This window comes from Tiliqua scincoides, chromosome 4, assembly GCF_035046505.1.
Source record: "Tiliqua scincoides isolate rTilSci1 chromosome 4, rTilSci1.hap2, whole genome shotgun sequence".
NCBI lineage: Eukaryota > Metazoa > Chordata > Lepidosauria > Squamata > Scincidae > Tiliqua > Tiliqua scincoides.
In genome coordinates this window covers 77,029,534-77,053,633 of record NC_089824.1, presented here as the reverse complement: position 1 = coordinate 77,053,633, position 24,100 = coordinate 77,029,534, and the positions used below count along the sequence as shown (strand labels likewise).

At 43.0% G+C, this 24,100-nt stretch overlaps 1 protein-coding gene across 1 annotated transcript; it reads right to left on the bottom strand.

Moving 5' to 3' along the window:
* Positions 1–12,267: 12,267 nt before the first annotated feature.
* On the bottom strand, positions 12,268–23,753 carry LOC136648822 (transmembrane protein 14C-like). Its single transcript, XM_066625073.1, has 5 exons — positions 23,655–23,753; positions 22,156–22,232; positions 15,258–15,359; positions 14,561–14,648; positions 12,268–13,205 (listed from the first exon to the last, which is right to left on the bottom strand). Exons 2-5 carry the CDS (start codon positions 22,229–22,231, stop codon positions 13,148–13,150), a joined length of 324 nt encoding a protein of 107 aa, XP_066481170.1. The 5' UTR covers position 22,232; positions 23,655–23,753; the 3' UTR covers positions 12,268–13,147.
* Positions 23,754–24,100: the final 347 nt, after the last annotated feature.

Here is a 24,100-nt window from a genome sequence, read left to right as displayed (position 1 = left end):
CTTGTGCCAGGAGCTGCTACCAGGGTCACAGCTCATTTTTAAAAATCACTATTAAATCACATTCATAGGAAGAACAATGAAGTCATTAATGAGAAAATAAATGCAAATCTGCATAGGTATATTTATTTTTATTTGTGTGTTGCATGTATATCCTACTTGTCTTTCTTGCTGGAACTTAAGGCAGTATGCCAAGGCATCTAAGACATCTCTGATCCAGGTGTTGATCAGTCCTATTTCAGCCAAGTTGCAATATCATATGCCTTCAGCCCATTTGGGCAACAGTAAGGCCCAATAGACATGGCTAACCCAAATAAATTGAGTGTGAACCCTTGAATGTGCCTTAGAATTCCCTGCATACACTGAGATTCCATGTCAGATGAGTAGGGGTTCTTCAGCAATATGTAGAATGCCCCCCCAAGGTGGAAAGCTTTGCCCACATAACTAAGAGATAGGGATTTCAATGCCAGAATGTTCATATTCTCTATACGTAACCTGCAGTCTTACGAACACATTCATGGCTTTTATACCCCAGAGGGCGCAATCCTAACTGGCACATAGGCCAGTATAAGTCCCCCGGGAGGGGGACCGTAAAGCATGTTTGCACCTCCGTGGGAGGAAGCTGCGTTGGCGCATGTAGATGCGTCTATGCGTGGAGGCTGGCAGAAGCCTCTGCAGCGGCTTCCTTGCAGCTGCTTCTGTCAGCGCACCTTTGCCAACACAAGTGGCAAAGATAGGCGTGGAGGAGGCGGGAGGGAGGCGTTTCTGGGCAGGGGGAGGGTGGGCGAGCGGGGAGCCGGGGTGGGGCTGGGACCCACCACCTCCAGAGGTGGCGCAGGTCCAAGGAGACCCGTTGGGGCCAGCAGCCCTTACCCAGGGGTAAGGGGAAGAGCTTCCCCTTGCCTCTGGCTGAGCCGCTGCAGCCAATGAACTTGTGTTGGATGCAGTGCAAGCCTCCTGGCTTGCCTGCTCCAGCGCAGGTTTGGATTGCGCCCTTAGATTCTAAAATAAGTGAGTCAGATTGGGGGATGACATCAGGAGTTGAGTAGATTGTGCTCTGACTGAGGGCCCACATTATCAGAAGGCCCACCTTGTTGCACCAGCCTCTGAATTCTGAGTACCAATGGCAGTGGTAGTGCCCAATGCACTATCAAGAGGTGGGCAAATAGTGCCACAGAAGCCCAGTGCACAACTTTGCTCCAAGGCCTCCAGGTCTCAAAGCCCAGCACTGACAGTTCACCCCCCCCCCACCTAAAGCACTACTTCAACCCACTCAGGATTGGGGGGGGTGGAATTTTTAATTTGTGACACAACAGCCTCCATTTAAAGAATGAAAGTTTATTTTAAGAGCAGGAACAATTGCAGTCAATAATAAAATCTATGATCCCACATGCTGCCCCCAAAGTGCAGTAGTGTGCCAGACTCCACCTGCTTGACCTGCAAAGCTCAGCTCACTCAAGATTTCACTCAACCCCACTTAGGGTTGTTCAAGCTTTCTCCTATTCCTGAGGCAACGTGGTCACCACCCCATATTGTGCTGCATCCTACTGTACAAAATAAGCAATGGTGTCCCACCATACATGCACACCATGCCCCACCACCCCTAGTCCACACCTGCCTTTCACTGTTACTTCCTCCTTTTTCCACTTGTAAAAAGGCAGAAGGGAGCTGAAGAGAAGGTGGGTGGAGGAGCTGAGAGTGATGGCCTATTTCTTGGGAGGTCTTCAAGGCGCTGCTATCATCTCCTCTATACATTTCCTCTTCTTCTCTTTGGGTTTAACAATTGCAGAAGCAAGAAGATTCAGAGCCCAGTCCTGTCCTTTCTCCCACACTGGTACAGCTGCGCTGAAGAGGTGCATGCTGTATCCAGCAGGGAGGGGCAGATTGGGAGGTTTTGCAACTGGTGTGGCTGGGCAAGATGAGGCAGTGGCGGGCCTGGAGGGGAGCAGGAGGGGCAAAAGCCTCCGCTTCTGCTCCCGCTGCAACCACGCTGCTGCCACCTCCCCCCAAAGCGCCATTCCGCCTGCCCATCAGAGCCATTCTGCGGGCAGGCGAAGCTGCATGTGGCACTCTGAAGTGCGCAAAAAGCCTTCTGAGGCTTCTTGCACGATCTTAATGAGTATTTCCAGTTTTGTCAAGAAACTGGAAGAATCTGTTAAGAGTGTGCCAGAAGCCACAGAAGGCTTTCCGTGCACTGCAGAGTGTCATGCAAGGCTCCGTTTTGTTGGAGTGAGTATCCCCTGGGGGGGGGGGTATGCTGCAAGGAAGCACAAGTTTCAGACCTACAGCCCTGAGATTAGGTCTAACTTAAATGCTCTTTAGGCTGATTTAATGCAAACACCTGTGTCCACCGTTCACATGTCATAAGCATTTAGTGTCAGATCAACCTAAGTTCATTCGTTAAATCTACTTAAAAATAACATAGAAAAAGCAACATCTCCATCTAGCTTATTGCCATGCTGCCAATTTCTTCATTTGGCTTCTTCTGTGAACAAAAACTCCTGTAACATACTGAATCAGAAACCTGAATCCTTTATGAGCAACAGTGGCAAAGCATTAAAAACAACAATAGAAGGTAAAGGGTGACCTCAAGAGCCAAGGTCATTAAATTATGATACATGGTATATGGATTCCTTCTCCTTATTTTGGACACCAGCCCCACAGACCTCTGCATCCAGGCAAAAATTCCATTGAGTGTCTCTGCCTGTGTTAGCAACACAGGCAGAACACTGCAGGGTTAGATCTTTTGTGTTTGTTAAAATATCTGCCTTTTGAAACTGCTTCTCTTTTCTGGTCTTCCTTGGACATTATTGCCTGTGGCTGCACTGTCAAGACTCAGACAAGTATTCTCAGGACCGACAACAATGCCAGAGAGAGTTTAGTTTTTACTTAATAAAACTCACACAGTGGTCTAGTTCCTTCCCATTTAGACCATACACCTCCAAATGTGGTTATTAAATAAAAATGATTTTTCTTTCAGCTGTTGACATTTTTTTGTATGCACAGCCGAGTGTACATCCACAGTTGGTTCTGTTTATTAATTCAGCACACCGATTTAGATGAGTCCGGGAGTGTCTCTGTATAATATTTTCGTTATAGGTACTGTATTACATGTAATCATTTCGCTGTTGGAACAGTGTGGTGCTGCTGTAATAATCAGCTATGGTAAAGGAATGACTGTGAAAAATAGATCTGTGGGTGGTCATTAGCCATGGTAGCTAAAAGTACAGCCTGTGTCTGTTTTCATAGGCACTGTGCCCCTCATTGCCAGCTGGTGATTAAAATTGGGGATAGAAATTAGGAGGATTGTGCCTGGTTTGTGAGACTTCCTGAGTCATCAATCAACTGATAAGGAGCTGAGCTCAACAAGCTGCTAATCTGATCCAGCATGGCCATTCTCATATTCTCACAGTGACTGGCACAAGGAATTATATAGGATTGTTGTACATTTCAGTGTTATGTAAAAGAGGGAATTTGACAGGGTTTCATTCAAAGAGACATGCGCAGCCCCTTTTGGTGTGCTCTCTTCTATGCAAAGAGAAGACACACCTTGGCATCTGGTCACTATACAACACCATCCTAGGCATGTCTGCTCAGAAGTAAGTCTCATTGAATTCAATGGAACCTACCCTCAGGAAAATGTTTATAGGATTGCAGCCCTATTTCAGTGTTTCTCAACATTTGCTCTCCAGTATAGCACTTCACATGGTCCACCTATTCAAAGTACCACTGGAAGTAACTGACAATGATATCATCGCCAGTTAATTCTGGGTTGGGAAGCCAGATGTGAAGCGACAAACACCAGTAAGAGGCTCAGGATGGATGGATGGGTGCAGAAAAGCATGCTTTGGAGCTCTGCCCACCAAGCCCATGTTTCTGGTTTCGCTGCCAGGCAGCAGGCTTCCAGGGGTTCCTTGAGTACCACCAGACACCACCTCCAGTACCACTGGTAGTATCCGTACCACTGGTTGAGAAACACTGCCCTAGCTATCTGCTAAGCACACAGATGCAACATGTTGGCTATAAAATTGATGTTATATACCAAGATTTTACTTCTGCAATCTATCAGGTATTTGTAAAATCAGTCTAAATTGAATACAGACACCAAGAGCTCCACTTAGTTTTTCAGTGTCATGATGCTGAATTTTTCTGTCAAATTTAATTTATGCTTTGAATGAGGTCAATTGCAATGCCCCAGTTTAAACAGAACAATTAAGGCTCCGTTGACCTCTCTTGGCCCCCTTTGTCCAAATTTCCCTTGACTGTGGCTGCATTAAGCCTAGAGTTGAAGAGGAATGGAGAGATTAGCATAATTAGCTCTTGTTTAATAAGGTTGCTTAATTAGCTAGACCTTTTCCTTTCCTAGTTCTCACCATGCATAGATTCACAGCTAATTTTGCTTTTTGGAGTTTGTCCCTTTGGGGGATTCACACCTGGTATCTATTCTGATGTCATTCTAGCACATTCTCTCAAGGTTTTAAAACAGCTTTTTGGGGGGGGGGTACTGGCTTTATCTGGTACATTTATAACTTCCTTTTCTGTGTTCAATTGTTGTTAGTTGCTCTTAGACAAACACACACTATTATGTATAGACTCTATTTAATATATAATTTTAACACACATGAAATTTTTGAGCTATTCTTGAAACACTGATGCGTTGAAGGGTGATATACAATTTCATTAAATAACAAAATAATTACTTTTTAAAGTATTCAGTACGCATCGCATACATTATCACAGTGATCCCCACCACAGTCCTCTGTTTGACCTATTAATAAGCCTATATTGCTGATATGTTTGCCAACTTTTGATTTCGGTAATTCTGCTGACGACTGAATGGGGCCAAAGGGGGGAAAATGGGGTGGGCCAGAGGAGACTGTAGGAGTCAGATGAAGCAGTAAATCTCAAGGACCCTGAGCAAATACCAATGACTACTTTACCAAGTGGGAGGGTTTCTTGGTGGCCTGGTCATTTGTGGTGCAAATGCAAATATGGTGTGATTTTTTTTTTTAATTTTTGGACATGCAGTCTGATAAGTGGCAAAGGCTCTTTGTAAACCTCTTTGTAAAGAGGTGCTTTTCAACCTCTTCATAAATGACCTGGAGACAGGGTTGAGCAGTGAGGTTGCAAAGTTTGCGGACGACACCAAACTTTTCCGAGTGGTGAAGACCAGAAGTGATTGTGAGGAGCTCCAGAAGGATCTCTCCAGACTGGCAGAATGGGCAACAAAATGGCAGATGCGCTTCAATATAAGTAAGTGTAAAGTCATGCACATTGGGGCAAAAAATCAAAACTTTAGATATAGGCTGATGGGTTCTGAGCTGTCTGTGACAGATCAGGAGAGAGATCTTGGGGTGGTGGTGGACAGGACGATGAAAGTGTCAACCCAATGTGTGGTGGCAGTGAAGAAGGCCAATTCTATGCTTGGGATCATTAGGAAAGGTATTGAGAACAAAACGGCTAATATTATAATGCCGTTGTACAAATCTATGGTAAGGCCACACCTGGAGTATTGTGTCCAGTTCTGGTTGCCACATCTCAAAAAAGACATAGTGGAAATGGAAAAGGTGCAAAAGAGAGCGACTAAGATGATTGCGGGGCTGGGGCACCTTCCTTATGAGGAAAGGCTGCGGCGTTTGGGCCTCTTCAGCCTAGAAAAGAGACGCCTGAGGAGGGTCATGATTGAGACATACAAAATTATGCAGGGGATGGACAGAGTGGATAGGGAGATGCTCTTTACACTTTCACATAACACCAGAACCAGGGGACATCCACTAAAATTGAGTGTTGGGAGAGTTAGGACAGACAAAAGAAAATATTTCTTTACTCAGCGTTTGGTTGGTCTGTGGAACTCCTTGCCACAGGCTGTGGTGATGGCGACTGGCCTGGACAAGTTTCTGGAGGAAAAATCCATTACGGGGTAAAAGCCATGATGTGTATGCGCAACCTCCTGATTTTGGAGGTGGGCTATGTCAGAATGCCAGATGCAAGGGAGGGCACCAGGATGAGGTCTCTTGTTATCTGGTGTGCTTCCTGGGGCATTTGGTGGGCCGCTGTGAGATACAGGAAGCTGGACTAGATGGGCCTATGGCCTGATCCAGAGGGGCTGTTCTTATGTTCTTATGTAAAGGGACTTTACGAAGTAAAGTGCAGACTTCTCCACATTATTCACATGGAATCTGTATTCATCCTGGGTTAGTTAAGATAACATTTTTCCAACTGGTCCTTGCAAGCCATGGGGCGATGGGAGGAAAGAAGCAGAGAAAGAAGCTGACAATGGGATCGGGAGGAAGACAGATCAAGGCTGGGAAGGGGGGTGTTATCAGTGGCAGTGATGCCTCCAATATCTCCAGTGGTTTCCAAGCATTTTCAACTGGTGGCTCCCTTGACCTTTGGACTATTGGCCATGGCTCTCCATTAGGGCAACCTGCTGCCCTATACATTATATAGGACAGTGGAATTTTCACAAGGAATCTGCTGCTCCTCTGGCTGGTTTCTGCAGCTCCCTGGTGAGCAGTTTGGGAACTACTTTCCTGGCCTCAATCCACCTTTCCTGGTACACTCAGAATTGCACCAGGTATATAGCTGGCACAGGTCCAAGTAGACCATTCAGGCGGTGAGATCTTAACCCAGATAAGTGGATAAATTTTTCCTTACCTGGAGGAGACCTTTGGTGCCTGAAACACCCCAATGAGATACAGTGGCCTGTTCTTCTTCCAAAGAGCTCAGAGTACCATATGTGGTTGTCTATTGTTTGCCTCCCACCCTTCATTTTATCCTCACAACAAGCCTGTGAGGTAGTTTAGGCTGGGAGCTGATTGCTGGTCTCAAGTCACGTAATGTATTTCATGGCTGAGTGAGGAATCTGAAGTCAGGGCTCCCTGTCTAAGGCTACAAGCCTAACTGCACTTTCCTGGGAATAAAACCCATTGACTATAATGGGACTTACTTTTGAGTAGACATGCATAGGATTGGACTCTCAGTCTCATTCTAGGGTACACATCTCTCACAACCTGAGATGAAATTCTGTGTTACCAATGATAGCCTCACACCTCTGCACTATTTTTTTTTTTTATCTCTGTAAGTTCAGATATATTACATGCATTTTATCCCCAATTTCTTTATGTTCTTCATGATGTGGTACTGAACAGAATTTGGAATTAACAGAATTTTGAATAAAACAGAATTTGGAATTAACTCCTGTGCATGTCATGTTTAAAAGGTGGGAGGGGAGGGAATGAACCAATAAATGTGGCAGGCCCAACAGCCCTGCTGAGAGAGAACATTGAGACGAAAGATGTTCCCGTTCCTTTGAAAGAACATTTCAATCTGTTTCCCTTTACCATACATCAAAGGCATCATAAGCCTCTGTTTCTTAAGGATGAAACAAAACAAAACCCTACTTCTGATTTCTTACTTCTACCCTACTTCTACTTTCTTTTAAATTTGGATTTTCTGCCCAAATTTACACATGTAAATATTGGATGGAGAGCAGGGGGATGGGACTGTTTTGTACAAAATGGGATAATGCTGCTATTGCAAGTGTATTGTTTCAGGCTTCTGCAGCACACCCCATGCTAAGGCCTTGCTTCACTACTCTTTCAGAACAGAATACTGTCAGTCTCAGACAGTATTTCTGAGGTGTATCTTTTTCCTGGTCTTATTCTTGCTCAAAAGTAAATCCCACTGAATTCTGCAGGCACCTCAATGAGCCATGCAAGTGGCCCCCCTCCCCTCACTTTTGGAGCCATTTTGGGTGGCAAGAGGAACACAGAGGTGATACAGTCGGGTTATAATCTAAAGTCTAAACCAGGGGTGTCCAAGCTTTTGGCAGGAGGACCACAGCATCTCTCTGACACTGTGTTGGGGGCTGGGGAAAAAAGAATTAATTTACATTTAAAATGTGAATAAATTTACATAAATGAATATATTATAGATGGAACTTATATGAATGAATGAAATGTGCAAAGCAAGGCTGGCCTTTGCTGGCACTGCTGCTTCACAGATGTGAAACAGCAAGCAGCAGAGGGAGCCCACAGCTCACAAGAGAGGTTGAATAGTCGGCTGTCACACTGAGAGCAGTTCTGTCAGTGCAGATTCCTGCAAGTCTCTAGAGGGCCAGAGGCTTATTGGAGTCTCCCCACAGGCCAGATTGGGGGTCCCTGAGGGCTGCAAATGGCCCCCGGGCCAGGGTTTGGGCATTCCTGGTCTAAACCAATCCCCTGATTATTTGGTTTAGAACAGGGGTTTCCTAACCCTGGCCTGGGGGCCAAATGCAGCCCGCGGCCAGTCTCTATCCTGCCCATGGCCAGCCTCTGATCTGCTGAGAGCCTCTGGCCAGTTGACCAAACACAACCAGAGTTGTGCTTGTGGGGTGGGGGAATGGGGGTCCATTTAAATGTGTGCTTTATTTCTTGGGCTCTGTTGGTGTTTGGAGAAATCTTAGGGATTTGAGACCATTCATTCATTTACTCATTCATCAAAGTTCCATCTCTAATGTATTTATTTAAATTTTATATTGTTTTTTCCAGCCCTTGACACTGTGCCAGATATTTGATGCAGCCCTTTGGTGGAAAAGTTTAGAGACCCCTTGTTTAGAAGATGCCCTTAAGCCATTTTTGCCCAACTCTTCATATACACAACAGGGACCAAATGTGTACACCTGTGGGCTGAGTAAAAATGGATTAACTGAGTGGCCAAGGATGGCTGGTAGAAGGCAGAGAGAAGAACAATATGGAAATGGATAACATTCCAGAATCCCCTGTCCTATAACAGGGAAATCTGGGTCATAATCTGGGTTTAAATTGCAAGCCTTTTGGGGACAGGGAACCATTTAATGATTTATTTTGCTATGTAAACTATCTTGTGAACTATTTTTTTTTTAAGTGGCATAAAATATTCTTAATAATCATAATCCCATGAGATCATAAGATGATGAATCAGGTCAGAGACAACATGCACTGCTTCCAACCTAGTTGAACCTGATGTCAAATGAGATTCAAGGACTGGGTGTGTATCCTACTCTCCCAGGACATTTTCCGTTGTACCAAAGCTTTCTTTGCTTTCCTCAAAAGTTCAATAGTCATGCCTCAGGAATCCCTGAATTCACTTAGAATTTAACCTGAGAAGAAATATGGGCAGTTTTACCACGACACACTGGCTCCTGGTTAGTGGGTCCAGGCACCTGCCATGCTTCCTCCTCACCCACACCACTGCCCAAAAATGTTGCAGCTTGGCAACAACAGCATAGGCTTTATGGGGCTGTGGCATCCAGGCCATATAAAAAGTACACTGCAATGAGTTTCCCTTTTATTTATGCATCAATCTTTCTTTTCAGCAACCAGGTTGCATTGCAGTAGTATGGTGAGCTCTAAATGGTTGGTCTAACCTTTTCAAATATAGGCGGGATTCGTCATTTGATCAATTACCAGCAATTTGAAGGTGCTGTTTATTAATCAAGTTCCTTTTTTTTTTGCTTCTCATCTGTTTGTGTGCATTATTGTCAATTCCATACTGTACTAATAAAATAATTAGCATTTGTGTCGGCGACAATATAGGTTTCTAGCACCCTCTATTGTTTCAGCCTGCAAATACTACAGTGGATAGGATCCATGTGAAAAATGTACTATTTTTATAATCTGCTTGGAAAACTACAGCTAAAAAATTGGGCTAGGGAAGAATGCTGGTTGGGACACCAGTTCTGGCCGCCCTCTTCCGTCTCTTTGTTCTCTATTGCTTCTATCCATCCAAAACATTACCCAGTTTGTGCTTCAACTGCAGTTGTCCATGCGGTATTCTCAAGAGGGTGCAGACTGCTGGAAGCTAAGCTTTTGAATTTGCTTGACTATTTTGACGTTGGAAAAAGAGAATATGGTGCTTGCAGTACTCTTTGTCAAGAAACCCTAAACTTTGCAAAAACTCACAGCAGGGAACAGACTCCATTTTTCTCACTAGAATATTTATTTCCTTGCATCTATTCCTCTATTTCTGAAGACCCCAGCCTGGTGCTGATAGGACTGTAGCCAAAATGCAACCATCCCCAAAACAGTTTCTGGGTATTTTTTGAAATTCCAGAGGTTTCGAACTTGCACAAAATAAAAGGGGGGGGGGGGAAGGAAATCCAAACAATTATTTACTTTCTGAGGAATCAAAAGGGTTAAAGAGAATCACATTTTCTAGAGAGGCATCACTATGCCTGAAACCTGTGCTGGAGGGGGAAAAAGGAATTTCAACAATATCTGGCGGACTGTGGGGCATGGCAGACTGGAATGAGAGAAAAAGAGTAAAGGAACAAGAACAGAGGGCAAGATTGAAAGAAACAGGATTCAGAAGTAACTTTGTAAACAGTTATAGAAACTCAAGTTAAGAGTTAAAACTGACCTGGTGGAGCCTGTGAGAAAATGGGTACATTGTAAGGGGTACTACTGGTAGGGGTGGGTACTACTGTGCTGTGGTGAGGGAGAGAGAAAGTGTTTAGTCAGTCACAATAATGTACACTAGTGACTCAAAGATGACAGAACTATGGAGAGTTTATAACAGTGATTCTCAATCTTATCAGCACTGCAACTCACCTCATCCTCCTTGGTGGATCGCAGCTTTCCTGGTGATGCTGGGGAGACCCCTTTTGAGTTGCGCTGGGCCAGCAACCCACTCTACTGACCTCTGTGGGCCTCAGAATGGCCCACAGAAGCTTCTGAAAGCCACTCTCTGTTTTCAGAGGCAAACCAGAAGTTGTTTCTAAAAACTGGACATGGCTTTCTGAGGCTTCTGCAAGCCATTTTGAAGTCTTGCGGGGGAGGGGCTAGGGCAGTGATGGGATCCCCAGGATCATGTCGCTAAGGGGGGCGAGCAGGGGTGCTTTCCACTTTTTAAATGTAGGGCCCTGCACAGCACTTCCCAAAGCTCGGAATCTACAACAGAAGTGGGCACAAAGCTCCTCCTGCAAAATGGAAGTGCTTTGCGCCCACTTTGATTGCAAATTCCAAGCCCCGGGGAGCGCTGTGGAGGGCTGCGCAGGGCGCCCTGCACCTCCTGCAGCCCTACATTTAAAAAGTGCAAAGCGCCCCCCTTAGTGATGCAATCCTGGGGATAGCGTTGCTGCCTCCCTCCCCTTCCCCCACCCCTTAAAGGGACTGGGGAAGCATTACACGAACTGGTGGGTCATGACCCACCAGTTTGAGAACCATTGCACTAGTGGGTCACCACCCACAGTTTGGGAAAGGCTGGTTTATAATAATGAACCAATGATCAGTACGTTTCAGAGAGTGTGCCGTATAATTGGTCACAGATGCTGCTTCTAACTGAAAAGCCAGGAGCTTACTACTCAGTGGTATGATGATTCAGCAGCGGTATGACTGTTTGGGAGCTGAGATTGGGAGCAGAGAGAAGACTCCTACCCAGATTCTGAAGCCTAATAATGTGATCCAAGGCATGTTTATCCTGAAGAAAGACTCATGGGGTATAGTGGCACTTATTCCCTGGACAATGTGCATAGGCTAGCATTTTGATGGGGGACCCCTTTTATATACAACAAATAATTCAAATGGGGTCCACACTTGTTTTGCCCATTATGCTATCTTTCCCTAACACATTAAAGAACCACAGTGGTGTAACAGCTAGAATGTTGGACTAGAACTGGGGAGAACCAGGTTCAAATCCCTACACAGACTAAAGCACACTGGTGACCTTGAGCCAATAACCACCCTCGGCCACACCTACCTCAAAGGGTTTTGTGAGGATGAAAAGGTAGAGGGGGAAACCAGGTATGCTGCCCTGAGTTCCTCAGAGGAAGAGCAAGATAACAGTGTAGTAATATAGTTAAACCAAATAAATGTAGTGGGAAAAAGTTCCCACAAATAGTACACAAGAGTCTTATTAATTAATACTACGAAGTATAACTGCCACAGCAGGTGTTGGCATTTTTCTGAAAGTAATAAAGTGCCATCAGCTCCCCACACAATGAATAATAGAGTTAGGACACAGTAACTACCAATGACAACTTGCTAGGCCCTTTACATTAAAAACATGCAATCTTATCCTGCACATCTTTGTGGGAGTAAGTGCCATTGTACTTCATGATCCTTTCTTTAGAGTGAACATTTGGATCAACTTTGGATCAAGTTGTTAAGCTCCATGGTCTGGTTAGAAAGAGTGAATTCTGAGATGTTACTTTCAAGAAACTTGTTATGGTTACTTTGCTACAGGGTACTCCAGCAGTTTTTAGGCCTGGCCACAAGCAGCCTGTAAAGAAGTCACAGAAGAAGCTTCATGTAATCTGATTAGTTTTTAATGCAGTAGAAAACAGAATACATGTACTAAGTTCACTGTTTTTCCCAGTTATAAAAAAGATAACTGGGACTGTACACTGTATGACTATACCTTCCACTAATGAAAACTGCAGTTTGAGAAAGAACATGACTATATCAATCAATCCAGTATGGCTCTGATTACCATAATCTGTGCATATTACAAAAGCACGTTTGCTTAAGATGATAGAAAAAACATTATTCTCGCCTTTCTACAAAAACAAGCTTATAGTGGGAAATCAGCGACCAACTGATCCTCTAGTGCCACAACAACTGCAGCAACATCCTATGTGAGGCAGGCAGCTCTCCAGCTCTGACTCATTTGCTTTTACAAACCTTCTTCAAAGGAGTCTTGCCAGGTGAATTTGCCAGAGTAACTCTGCACTTGTAAGAGGCCATGGTTAAAGAGAGTGCCATACTTTGTAAACCTACTCTCCGCTGACTTTAGGTAGATAAAAATGCTACATTTTGCATCTAGTCAGACCTTCTTGACTGGCTGATAATTTATTGTATCTTTCTAAATTAAGTCAACCACTGGCCTCTACCTTTCCATTCATATTGTCCTCTCACTCATATTGTCTTCAGTTGAGGGTGGGAAAGAGTATTACAATGAAATCACCACAACAAATTTCATGTCATAAATAGGAGTAGTTTCTGGAATATTGAAATAAATCTTTTTCTATATAAAAAAGAGACTACAAATTATCCCCACTATTTGTTTTTAAACTGAGTCATTAAATGTGTATGTGCTAGCTCGCTCTCTTTCTCTCTGCTCAGCATAGTACATTCAGCAAGGTGCATATTCAATCTTCTTTTTCATGTCTCAAGCCTTACGGAATGTTTCATTATCCCTCATGTGGCTTTTCATACATCTTCAGTCCAAGTCTCCCAACCATCAGCAGACTTAAAACAGAAAAAAATGTTGTTAATTCATGATCATATCCAAAAGGTGCAAAGCCACTTCCTGCCCCACCTCTATTTTGCATCTATAGTACCTCCCCCATTTCCTCTGATGGGAACAGAAACAAGCATATTCAGTGGCCTATATAGCCTTGATTATTTGTTCCATTGATTCAGCATGACTAATAGCCACTGATACACTCTCTGAGCAAGTGGTCATCCCACATCTTATGATACAATTGTGTGTGGTGTGGTTAATCTGGAGAAATGCCCTGCCCATTGACAATCAATCAACAGTATTTATATACCGCTTTTCAACTAAAAGTTCACAAAGCGGTTTACAGAGAAAAATCAAATAACGTAAATGGCTCCCTGTCCCAAAAGGGCTCACAATCTAAAAAGATGCAAATGAATACCAGCAGACTGCCACTAGAACAGACAGTGCTGGGGTGAGGTGGGCCAATTACTCTCCCCCTGCTAAAAAAAGGAGCACCCACTTGAAAAAGTGCCTCTTACCCAATTAGCAGTGTTGCTTAGATCCAAAACCTACTATGAACACTAAAATGGACAACTTATTTCTCCATTTGTTTCTGGTTTGATCTGTATGTTTTCACTATGCAAGAGGTATATGGCAAACAGTTCACAATTCTCATGTGGTTCTACATGTCTGTATTATAGTTCTCATGGGTATTATAAATAAGCTGCAATGCTGTTGAAGGAGTTATCTTGGAGGAATGCAGTCATGGATAACATGTTGACTTGGTTCAAGAGAATGGCAATTGATGGGTTGAAGGGAGGAAGAGAGTGGGAAAAGTTGATAAGAGATAGTGCTTGGTTGCTACTGAGTGCAATCTAGTCCATGGGTACAGATATGAGGGAAGAGTGAGAGAACATTTTGGGGAGGTGTCCCTGATACCTACAGTCTTCATAGAACTATTTAATATAGACTTCGCCTTATTTAATAGAAGTTATCAAGTATACAACTAAGAGCTCAACCCTGTGTGTTTACTCAGAAGTAAATCCCATTATAGTCAATAAAGTTTACTCCCAGGAAAGTGTGGATAAGATTGTGGCCTAAGAGCCCAATCCTATGCATGCCTACTCAGAAGTAAGTCCCATTAGAGTCAATGGGGCTTACTCCCAGGAAAGTGTGGGTAGGATTGGGTTGTCAATTGCCTATCCTAAAATGTTAGTCATACATTGTGGAACACAATTTTTAAAAGTTACAGCCCAATCACACCTATGCCTATTTAGAAATAAGTCCCACTGATTACAGTATGGCTTGCTCCCACTTAAATGTGCATAGGCCTTCAGTCTTAATATTGAGAATAAGAAAACACATAAAGCATGCAGCATACCTTGCACCAGCGATCAATCCTGCAGGCATGAACTTCCCTGAGTTGTAGAATCGCATGCCCATAAGACCAGCTAAGGTTCCAGAAGCAACTAATTGAAAGATAAAAGGCAAAGCAGCATTATCTCAGGAGCATTTCTGGGAGAACCGCCAACTTGCAGATAATGATAAGGAAAAACAACCAATTCAAGTAAGGGCACAATCCTAACCAAGTCTACTCAGAAGTAAGTCTTATTTTGTTCAATGGGGCTTGCTCTCAGGAAAGTGTGGTTAGGATTGCAGCCTAAGTTTAGTATTTCATATGCAGAAGCTAAAAAGAAAAGTTCTCAGGTTGTAAATAAATGCACTGAATATTTTACACCACTCTGTAACCTTTTTAACAAAGCCATTCTTGAAAATGTTTTCATTCCCCCTCAATTACAATCTCTCTCTCTCTCTCTCTCTCTCTCTCTCTCTCTCTCTCTCTCTCTCTCTCTCGTACCCTGGAATCAGTTTCCTAGTACAAAACATAACAAATGAAATAGTGCCAAGTATATGCCAATCTCACATCCTAATAAAAACTGGTATTTCATTTTGCTGTTGTCATTATTGAACAAAATCGGTTCTAGCAGACAAGCAATATAAAATACAGATGCATTCAATGTGTTGTCATAAGTTATTTTTATCCGTTCCATATATGTACATTTTCAAGGCGCACTTACTCAGGGAAAGCCATATGTTCTTTGGGTCCTGAGACAGCTGGTAAGCCCCTAGTCCAGCTAAGCCCCCAAAGAGAAGACCAGCAGCCAAAGATGGCACGCTACCTTGAATAAATGAAACAAATTGTATTTGTTAAACACAGGATACATAAACTGAACCAACAGCTAATATGTATTCTGCTCAGCTAAGACAGGGGTGGGCAAACATTTTGGCAAGAGGGCCACATCATCTCCCTGACACTGTGTCAAAAAAAAAGAATTATTTTACATTTCAAATTTGAATAAATTTACATAAATGAATACATCAGAGACAGAACTTATATGAATGAATGAATTTTACTGAGCTTATTTATAATACCCATGAGAACTATAATACAGACATGTAGAACCACATGAGAATTGTGAACTGTTTGCCATATACCTCTTGCATAGTGAAAACATACAGATCAAACCAGAAACAAATGGAGAAATAAGTTGTCCATTTTAGTGTTCATAGTAGGTTTTGGATCTAAGCAACACTGAAGCCAATTGCCCTATATCATACTCCATCTCTGGTAGGCTAATTTCATGATTGTATATATGGTCTAGGTACCAAGTAAGATTTTCCCCTTTGCTTAAGATTCCCCTTTTTAGAACAATAGGATGAACATATTGTCATGCAGGAAAGACTATTCTTCCTCTCCCTCCCTTTGACTTCCTCTTGGTAAAACTCAACATTTGCTTGGGTGTCCTTTCAAATAAGTCCTTAGTTCATTATTCTTGCAAAGGTTAATCCCACTCTATTCTAGGAAGGTGGCCTCAGGAGACTGCTTCTAGTCCCATTATCAGTCTATAAAGAGAGAGATGGCTGCAAATGGAATCAATGAAGTGTCACTGCCTTTGATTAGCATTGAATGGTCCCATTAACTGGGCTATGTTGAGCATGCAATGCCTGTTGCTACTGCCACCTGTTCTATTTGCAGTTCAAACCTAATAGGACTTGAAGCATCAAGAACATTGTTTTAAACAGGTATTGCATAGTCTCTCTCTCTCTCTCTAGTCATTTGATCTTCATCTCTGCAGTACCATTGGAGTGTTGTAAAATGAGTGATAATTTTTAGAAGTGTACTATGTAAGTGCTGCACTTGTGAATGCATGCCAGTGACAGAATTCAAATCTTCTCTAGAGTGCAATTCTGTGAACAGTTACCTGGAATACTACAATCCTATGCATGTTAACTCAGAACTCCTGTTCATTTGGGCATATTGGCATGTAGGTGAGTATAGGATTGCAGCTCATGTCCCATTGAACACAGTGGGACTTCTGATAAAACATACATAGGATCATGTTGCAGAGTTCCTTTTCAAGAGCTCCTTGAAGCAGTGTTTCTCAAACTGTGGGTCAGGATCCACTAGGTGGGTTGTGAACCAATTTCAGTGGGTCCCCATTCATTTCAATATTCCACTTTTAATACCACAGACACTTGCCTATAAGTCAATCTCACAGATGTTGAGGGCAGGTTTTAGAGTCAAAACCATGGAATTTTCTATGACCCTTGAATAAGTCAGGGGTTAAACTTAGGGGGTTTCTGACTATAGTTTTGTCTGATTTTACCTGAGGCCAGATCCTGAAAAAAACCTACCAGTAATTGATAGCTAAGAACTGTACAGTCTCTATTAAAAATATAAAAGATCATAAGATACATTTGTATTCTTTAACTTTTTAAATTCTGGTCTTCACAACCTTTCTGTATAAGTGCACTGTAAGCAACATACTAGTAGAACAGTGATTTCCCAACCTGGAGTACATGTACCCCCAGGGGCACTTGACAGGACCTTTAGGGGTACTTGAAAAATAATTGAATAATGGCTGAAAAAGGCAGGTAGTGCTCCAGAATGCCTTGCAGGGCCAGCAAGGCAGGAAGGGAGGTAACTAGTTGGCTGTGAAAGTCCCACCAATAGCTCATTTTTGGTGATCCAATTCATGTATGAATCAGTGATTGAAAATACTGTGATGAATACATGAAGTATGGGTTTTCATATGGAGGAGATGAGGGCTTACATTATTAATATTAATTACAAACATTTAGCTAATATGAGGGGTACAATTTATGGAAATGGGCTGCCAAAGGGTACACAAGTGAAAAAGGTTGGTAACCACTGCAAGAGAACCATTAATCAAATCCTTCTTTAAGGTGTATTAAGCCAGAGGCTCAACATATAACATACAACTTATAACACATAACTGGGAGTGTACAATTCAATTCACAGCAGAGAGACAAGCAACAAGGAATTACTGTAAGCTGGACATAGTTGCAACTCTGTTTACTCAGAAGCAGACCCATTGCTTTCCATGGGTATTATTCTTAAGTAGTGGTGCACTGAATTGTAACCTGGGTCTTTGTTTCAAATGGAAACATGAATTATACCCTGGCGTTTCAAAAAAACACACTTCTGCAAAATGCAAGCATTTCCAAAATGGAATGTAGCTGCAGCAGGCTCTGTAAACTTAGAGAAAGAGGTTTGCTTCAATTCAATGGAATTCAATGGAAGTCTCAGGAGCAGTGAAAAGGTTAACTTTGGCTGGAGCTTTCCAGGGGTTGGCTTGGAGATTAATGGCCCTCTAATTATCTTTGCATTGCTTCTCAAGTGTTGCTTGAAAAGCAATGCTGCTTGAAAAGCAACTTCTCCAGAGTTGAAAAGCTCTGCCCCCTGAGTGACCTTGGAGATAAGGTGAAGTGATTAGCTAAGCTTGCTTTATTGGTAGAAATTTCTTGCCAGGTAGGTATCTATGATATATTTGACTTGATACTACCTTGGCATTTGGGGATATGTTAAATATCTTTACTTTTAACAGGCCACTCTGTATATGCTTTTAACAATTATACTCAATGGGACTTTCTCCTGGGTAAGTGTGGGTAGGATTGCAGCCTAGGATTGTTAAAAAATTTTGTGCTTGATGATGTCACTTCTGGTCATGACATCACTTCTGGTGGGTCCTGACAGATTCTCATTCTAAAATGTGGGTCCTGGTGCTAGAAGTTTGAGAACCGCTGCCTTAAAGTGTATGGCTGATCCATAAGGTCCTGTTTCATCCTTTTCCTTTGATTTGCTTGCCCTCTAACCAGAGAATTGTTCTGAGAAAGGACAAAACAACAAAGTCTTCTTTGGTCCATTCCCCACCACAAAACTTTCCTTGACACCTATTCTCAGGGACTGTTCTTCTATTATTTCCACTTTCAAAGTACTGCAAGAGGCTCAGATGAAAGTGCTCTGACATGAAAAGTGTTATCACAAATCAATATATAGATTTTCCATCAAGGTTAATGGGAGCTTTAAATGTGAATATGTTCTTAAGGGTTTTTTTTTGCAGTATTTTGATCTCCCATTCAGCTAGTACCAGTTCTTCAGAGACCTGCTTTGCTAAATTATTCATCTGTACAAAAAATTATGGGGAAAAATGCAATTATTTTCCTCCTTGATTACTAGTTGCATGTTTTTATTTTCTTGTTTTTTCATGGAAACTTTTATTAAACTGAGAATGGTTTAATCTTTGACAAGATTAGACATGTGCTGGTCCAGCCTAAAAAAAAAAAACCACATAGGAAAAAGAAAGCTGGAAACACATTGTGTGTGTATTTTCTCAAAAGAAATTTTAAAAATTGTATGTTTGGGGGGAAAAAATTAGAACAAGAGCTCTTATGCAATTTTTCTTTTTCAGAATAAAAGTAACTTTTAAAAGTACAGTTTTAAAATAGCACTGTTAGAATCTCAAAGGTCTTGTATTCCAAATTAAGATATGAGTGATAGCACTACTACTGTATTTGTCTGCATGACTAAAGAAGCCACATTCCTGGGACCAAAATAGGACTCTGCCAAGCATTCTGCTCTGCAGTATTGTCACAACACGATTGCATAACACCACAGCATCTTGCTTACATGCTCATCTTCTACACATAAAATGAAACAAGCTGAATATATATTTGAATTCACATATAATCAAGTTAACATATGAAAAAGTTGAGAGTTTTATTTGAATTCATGCAAACCACTTCAGTTTATGTGACCAAATGTGGCCTTACCTGAGTGGATAGGACCTGGCTGTTTTGGTCCACACACTTGTGACATTAGGACTAGACATTAGGACTGCTGTACATGGGGTTTCCCCTCAATGACTGTCCAGACACTGCTCCTAGTGCAGAATGCAGTGGCCCATGTGGACATGGAGGTGTGACAGACTGCTGCTTCAGCAGCTGTACTGGCTTCCAGGCACAATTCAAGGTACCATATTTCACCTTTAAAGCCCTCTATGGTTTAAGATTAGGATATATGGGTAACTAGCTCCTCTCACCCCCTGAAGTCATCTGGAGGGTTCCTATGCATGGTGTCACTTGCAGAGTTTAGACTGGCAGCAGTAAGAGGGAGGGCCTTTCCTGTGGTGGTGTCACAACTTTGGAACTCCCTCTCACTTGAAATAAGAACTGCACCCTTCCTATTAGCCTTCTAGTGGGGTTTAAAAACTTTTCTGTTTTGTTGCCTAGTCTTTTATCTTAGTTTTTGCCTAGCTCCTCTTGTTACATGTGTCATTACTGATAAGTGTTTGTGCTGCTATTTTGTTGTACTGTACTTTCTGTGCTCTTTGGGCACCATCCTAACCAACTTTCCAGCACTGGCGTAGCTGTGCCTGTGGGGCATGTGCCGCATCCTGCAGTTGGGGGGCAATCACGGAGGCTTCCTCAAAGTAAGGTAATGTTTGTTGCCTTACCTCAGAGTTGGGATCCTCCACAGGATCGCACGGCTGCCTTCCCCCTGTCTCCTGGCTGCCCTGCCCCTTAAGGGGGCAGAGGCCAGGACCCACAGGCTGGGGTGTCGCAACACCCCAGTTTGAATACCACTGTCTTAATCTTTTAATTGTTAATGTTATGTTGTCAGTGTGCATTGGGCACATTGAATGCAAGCAAAAAGGTGGGGCACAAATACTTTAAATAATAAAATTTTCAGTAGTCCATGAAGCTAGAAAAGCAATGTTAAGGATCAGGAACTATGGATCTTAGAAACACTGGTTAAAGAACTAAACCAGTGCAAGCACTGTCAAAGAAATATTCATTATTGAGGTGAGTGGGACACAAGTATGTTTAATAAATATGGGTTCAGAGCTAATTTTCTCTGCATACAGTGAGTAAAAGTTGCACTATCTGGCATCTCTGGGATGGTAGGGTTGCTGGATATTGTAATTTTCCAGATATTAGAATGCTATACCATTCTCCCTCCAAAGTCCCTTCTCTAACCCCTCCTTCCTGAGTTAGCCATGGCAAGCCTGCCACTAAACAAATGGGGCAAATGCCCCGGGTGTGGAGCTTCACATGCCTCTAGGACTATGTGGAAGCCTCCCTGAGCCTCCAACATGGTCAGAAACTGTGCTTCTGGTTTGTCAGAAGTACAGTTTAAAACATTGGGGAAGCTTTAGGAGACTTCCCTGATGCATCAGGAGGCTTCCGTGCACTCCAGCTAAGTGGGGGGATGGCAGCATCCCATGGAGGGGCGCCATCATAGACCTTTGCCCCAGGGTGTGGAGCTGGGGAGGTCCACTAATGTGAGTTAGCATCGCCATTGCTGTAGGTGTTCACTGCAGAGCAGTTTGTATTACTCCTGAGCGGCTGTCAAAGTTAGAAGCCAGGGCTGGAGAGCAAATTAAGTCACAGGCCACTCCACTACCACCCATGCTGATGCAGCAGGGCCTGTGCAGGCTGCAAGGCACCCTATAGGAGAAGTTGAATGGCTGGCAGGCTCCTTGAAGTAAGGGGACATTCATTCCAGCAGCTGCAATGGGTCTATCTAAACACACACATGACTTTTTTCTCCCATGGTATTTCAAGAATTTTTGAATCTGTAGCCAGGATACAGATAGCATTGACAGAGAGAGCTAACAGTTGATAAGTATTCATAATAATAATAATAATAATAATAATAATAATATAATATCCTGTTGTTGGCAACCTTCAGTCTCGAAAGACTATGGTATCGCGCTCTGAAAGGCGGTTCTGGAACAGCGTCTAGTGTGGCTGAAAAGGCCGATTCGGGAGTGACAATCCCTTCCACACTGGGAGCAAGTGCAGTCTGTCCCTGGCCTGTCTCCCTGGCTATGGGCCTTCCTTCTTTGCCTCTTAGCCTCAGACTGTTGGCAAAGTGTCTCTTCAAACTGGGAAAGGCCATGCTGCACAGCCTGCCTCCAAGCGGGCCGCTCAGAGGCCAGGGTTTCTCACTTGTTGAGGTCCATCCCTAAGGCCTTCAGATCCCTCTTGCAGATGTCCTTGTATCGCAGCTGTGGTCTACCCGTAGGGCGCTTTCCTTGCACAAGTTCTCCATAGAGGAGATCCTTTGGGATCCGGCCATCATCCATTCTCACGACATGACCGAGCCAACGCAATAATAATAATAATAATAATAATAATAATAATAATAATGTTGCAACCACAAAACTAGTTTCCATGAGGCTGTGGCTCTACCTGCAAATGCGCTGAGTTAGACATTGGGATTACTGTGCAGTGTGTTCTGCCTGTCCACAGTGCACATTTGCATAGAGAATGTAATGTGTGACCTGCCACCTCCACAGGCATGGTTTGTAAGATAAGAAATGGCAGTGTTGTGTAAGAAACACAACAATTAGGATGCTGCAGTAAGTTATCCATGTTACGCAGGAGCAGACAGCATTTTGGAAGCTTATCACTCCAAAACACTTCTCTAAAAGAAACAGAAGATATTCTCCGCAACAGCAAATCAGCATTTTACAGAAAGAATAAAAAACAGGCTAGACTTTAATATGCTGACTAAATGATGCATACAATTTTCCTTTTTTCAAGAGGGGCTTCTATTTCAGTCAATGATAGAAAACCAGAGTGCAGAAGGATGAATCAATACTATACCTGCTTTTGCATAGCCAACTATCCCTCCAGAAGCTACTAAAACTGCATAGCCATAGCCAATCCAGTCCAACCCCATTCTGGAACATAACCAAGAAACAAAGTTTACTTAATGTGCTACTTTAGAGTGCTCATCACACTCTTTTATTATGCAGATTTCACAGAGACAGTGTTGCCTTTAATTATTTTGTGTCAATTTGTCTTAAATGTGGATCAATCCCTTAGAACAGTGTTTCTCAAACTATGGGTCGGGACCCACTAGGTGGGTCGTGAGCCAATTTCAGGTGGGTTCCCATTCATTTCAATTTTATTTTTAATAGACTTGATGCTACCATGGTATGCGACAGCATTTGGAGAAATGTTACAGACCTGTACTTTTAACAAGCTACTATGTATTTTTTTTTAAAAATGACAGTCAGTGGGACTTACTCCTGGGTAAGTGTGGGTAGGATTGCAACCCAGGATTGCAAAAAATGTTCCTGCTTGATGATGTCACTTCCAGTCATGACATCACTTCTGGTTGGTCCTGACAGATTTTCATTCTAAAAAGTGGGTCCTGGTGCTAAATGTGTGCGAACCACTGCCTTATAATCTTGGAATCAAGAAGGGACTAACTGCTGAACAGGACTGGGCCATCCATGAGGCCAACTGAGACGGCAGCTTCAGGCAGCTGACTGGGTGGGCATCTGCCTACTTGCCTCTGTTGCTTCTTCTTCTCTTTCCTCTGCCTGGATTGGAATAGTACATGGGAGGCAAGAGAAAGTACAGAGGGGAGTGCGAAGCAAGAACACTGGGGAGTGGAAAGAGTAGAACCTGGTGCATCATTAGGTAATGGGGCAGCATTTGGCATACTGCATCAGGAGGTTTTGGGCTGGTCCTACTTTTGAGTGAAGACCTTTGGTGGGCTATCAGCTCACATATCTGCGAGTAAGCCCCACATAATATAACAGGACTTACAGTACATCCTGAGTAAACGTGCATAGATGACATAGGTTTAAGAAATGAATTACTAACAGTACAACCCTTTGCATGTCTACACAGAAGTACCACTGAGCTCAGTAGGAGATAACTGGACTTACTTCTGAGCAGACATGCATAGGCTTGTGCTCTAAGATCTCTGTCTACTCCAGGGGGTGGCCAGCCTTTCAACTTTAGGGCTCCTGGACCATAATAATTTTGTAGAGGAGAAAATTTCAGCAGGGGCAACTTGTCACCTTACAAAAGACAACTTGCACTTGCTGAAATTCCCACCTCTACACAATTGTTAGAAGTCCAGGAGCCCTAACGTTGAAAAGTTGGCTACCCTGGTCTAGTTTACTACTAAAGCTGAATATCTGAGCATAGTCAGTCATCAGTGGTTATTTGCAAAGACCCAGACCACGCCAATCGCTGTCCACCGTCTTGGGCACAGGGAAGAAGTAGCATAATCAAGGCTACAGGAATCCCATCTAAAGGCATTGCAACACTGCGCAAGAATACCCATTGCCAACAATGCAACTTACTCTCCTGTTCAGCAGCCTTGGACCGTTCACTGCGCTCGAAGTCAACTCCAGCCCTCTAATGTCGAGATCACACGGGCTGGGTGGGTGGAGGAACTACAAAAGCCCTGCAGCAAAGAACTACAAATAGGCGGGACAAGCAGAACAACGCCCTGAGTTGCAGTTTGCCGCGGCCAAGCAGCATCTTGCCCAGAGTTTTCTGATTTGATTTGTCTCTAGCAGGAAGTAGCTGTGTGCCCCTCCATGCAAAATACCGGGTGGCTGCAGTGACACCAGGATAAAATCCCTATCTTTGTTTTTCAAACTGTGGGGCAGGGCCCATTAGGTGGGTCTTCATTCAATATTTTGATTTTAATATATTAGACTTGATGCTACCATGGGGTGTGACTGCATTTGGGGAAATGTTACTAAACTACTTTTTACAGGCTACTCTGTATATGCTTTTATCA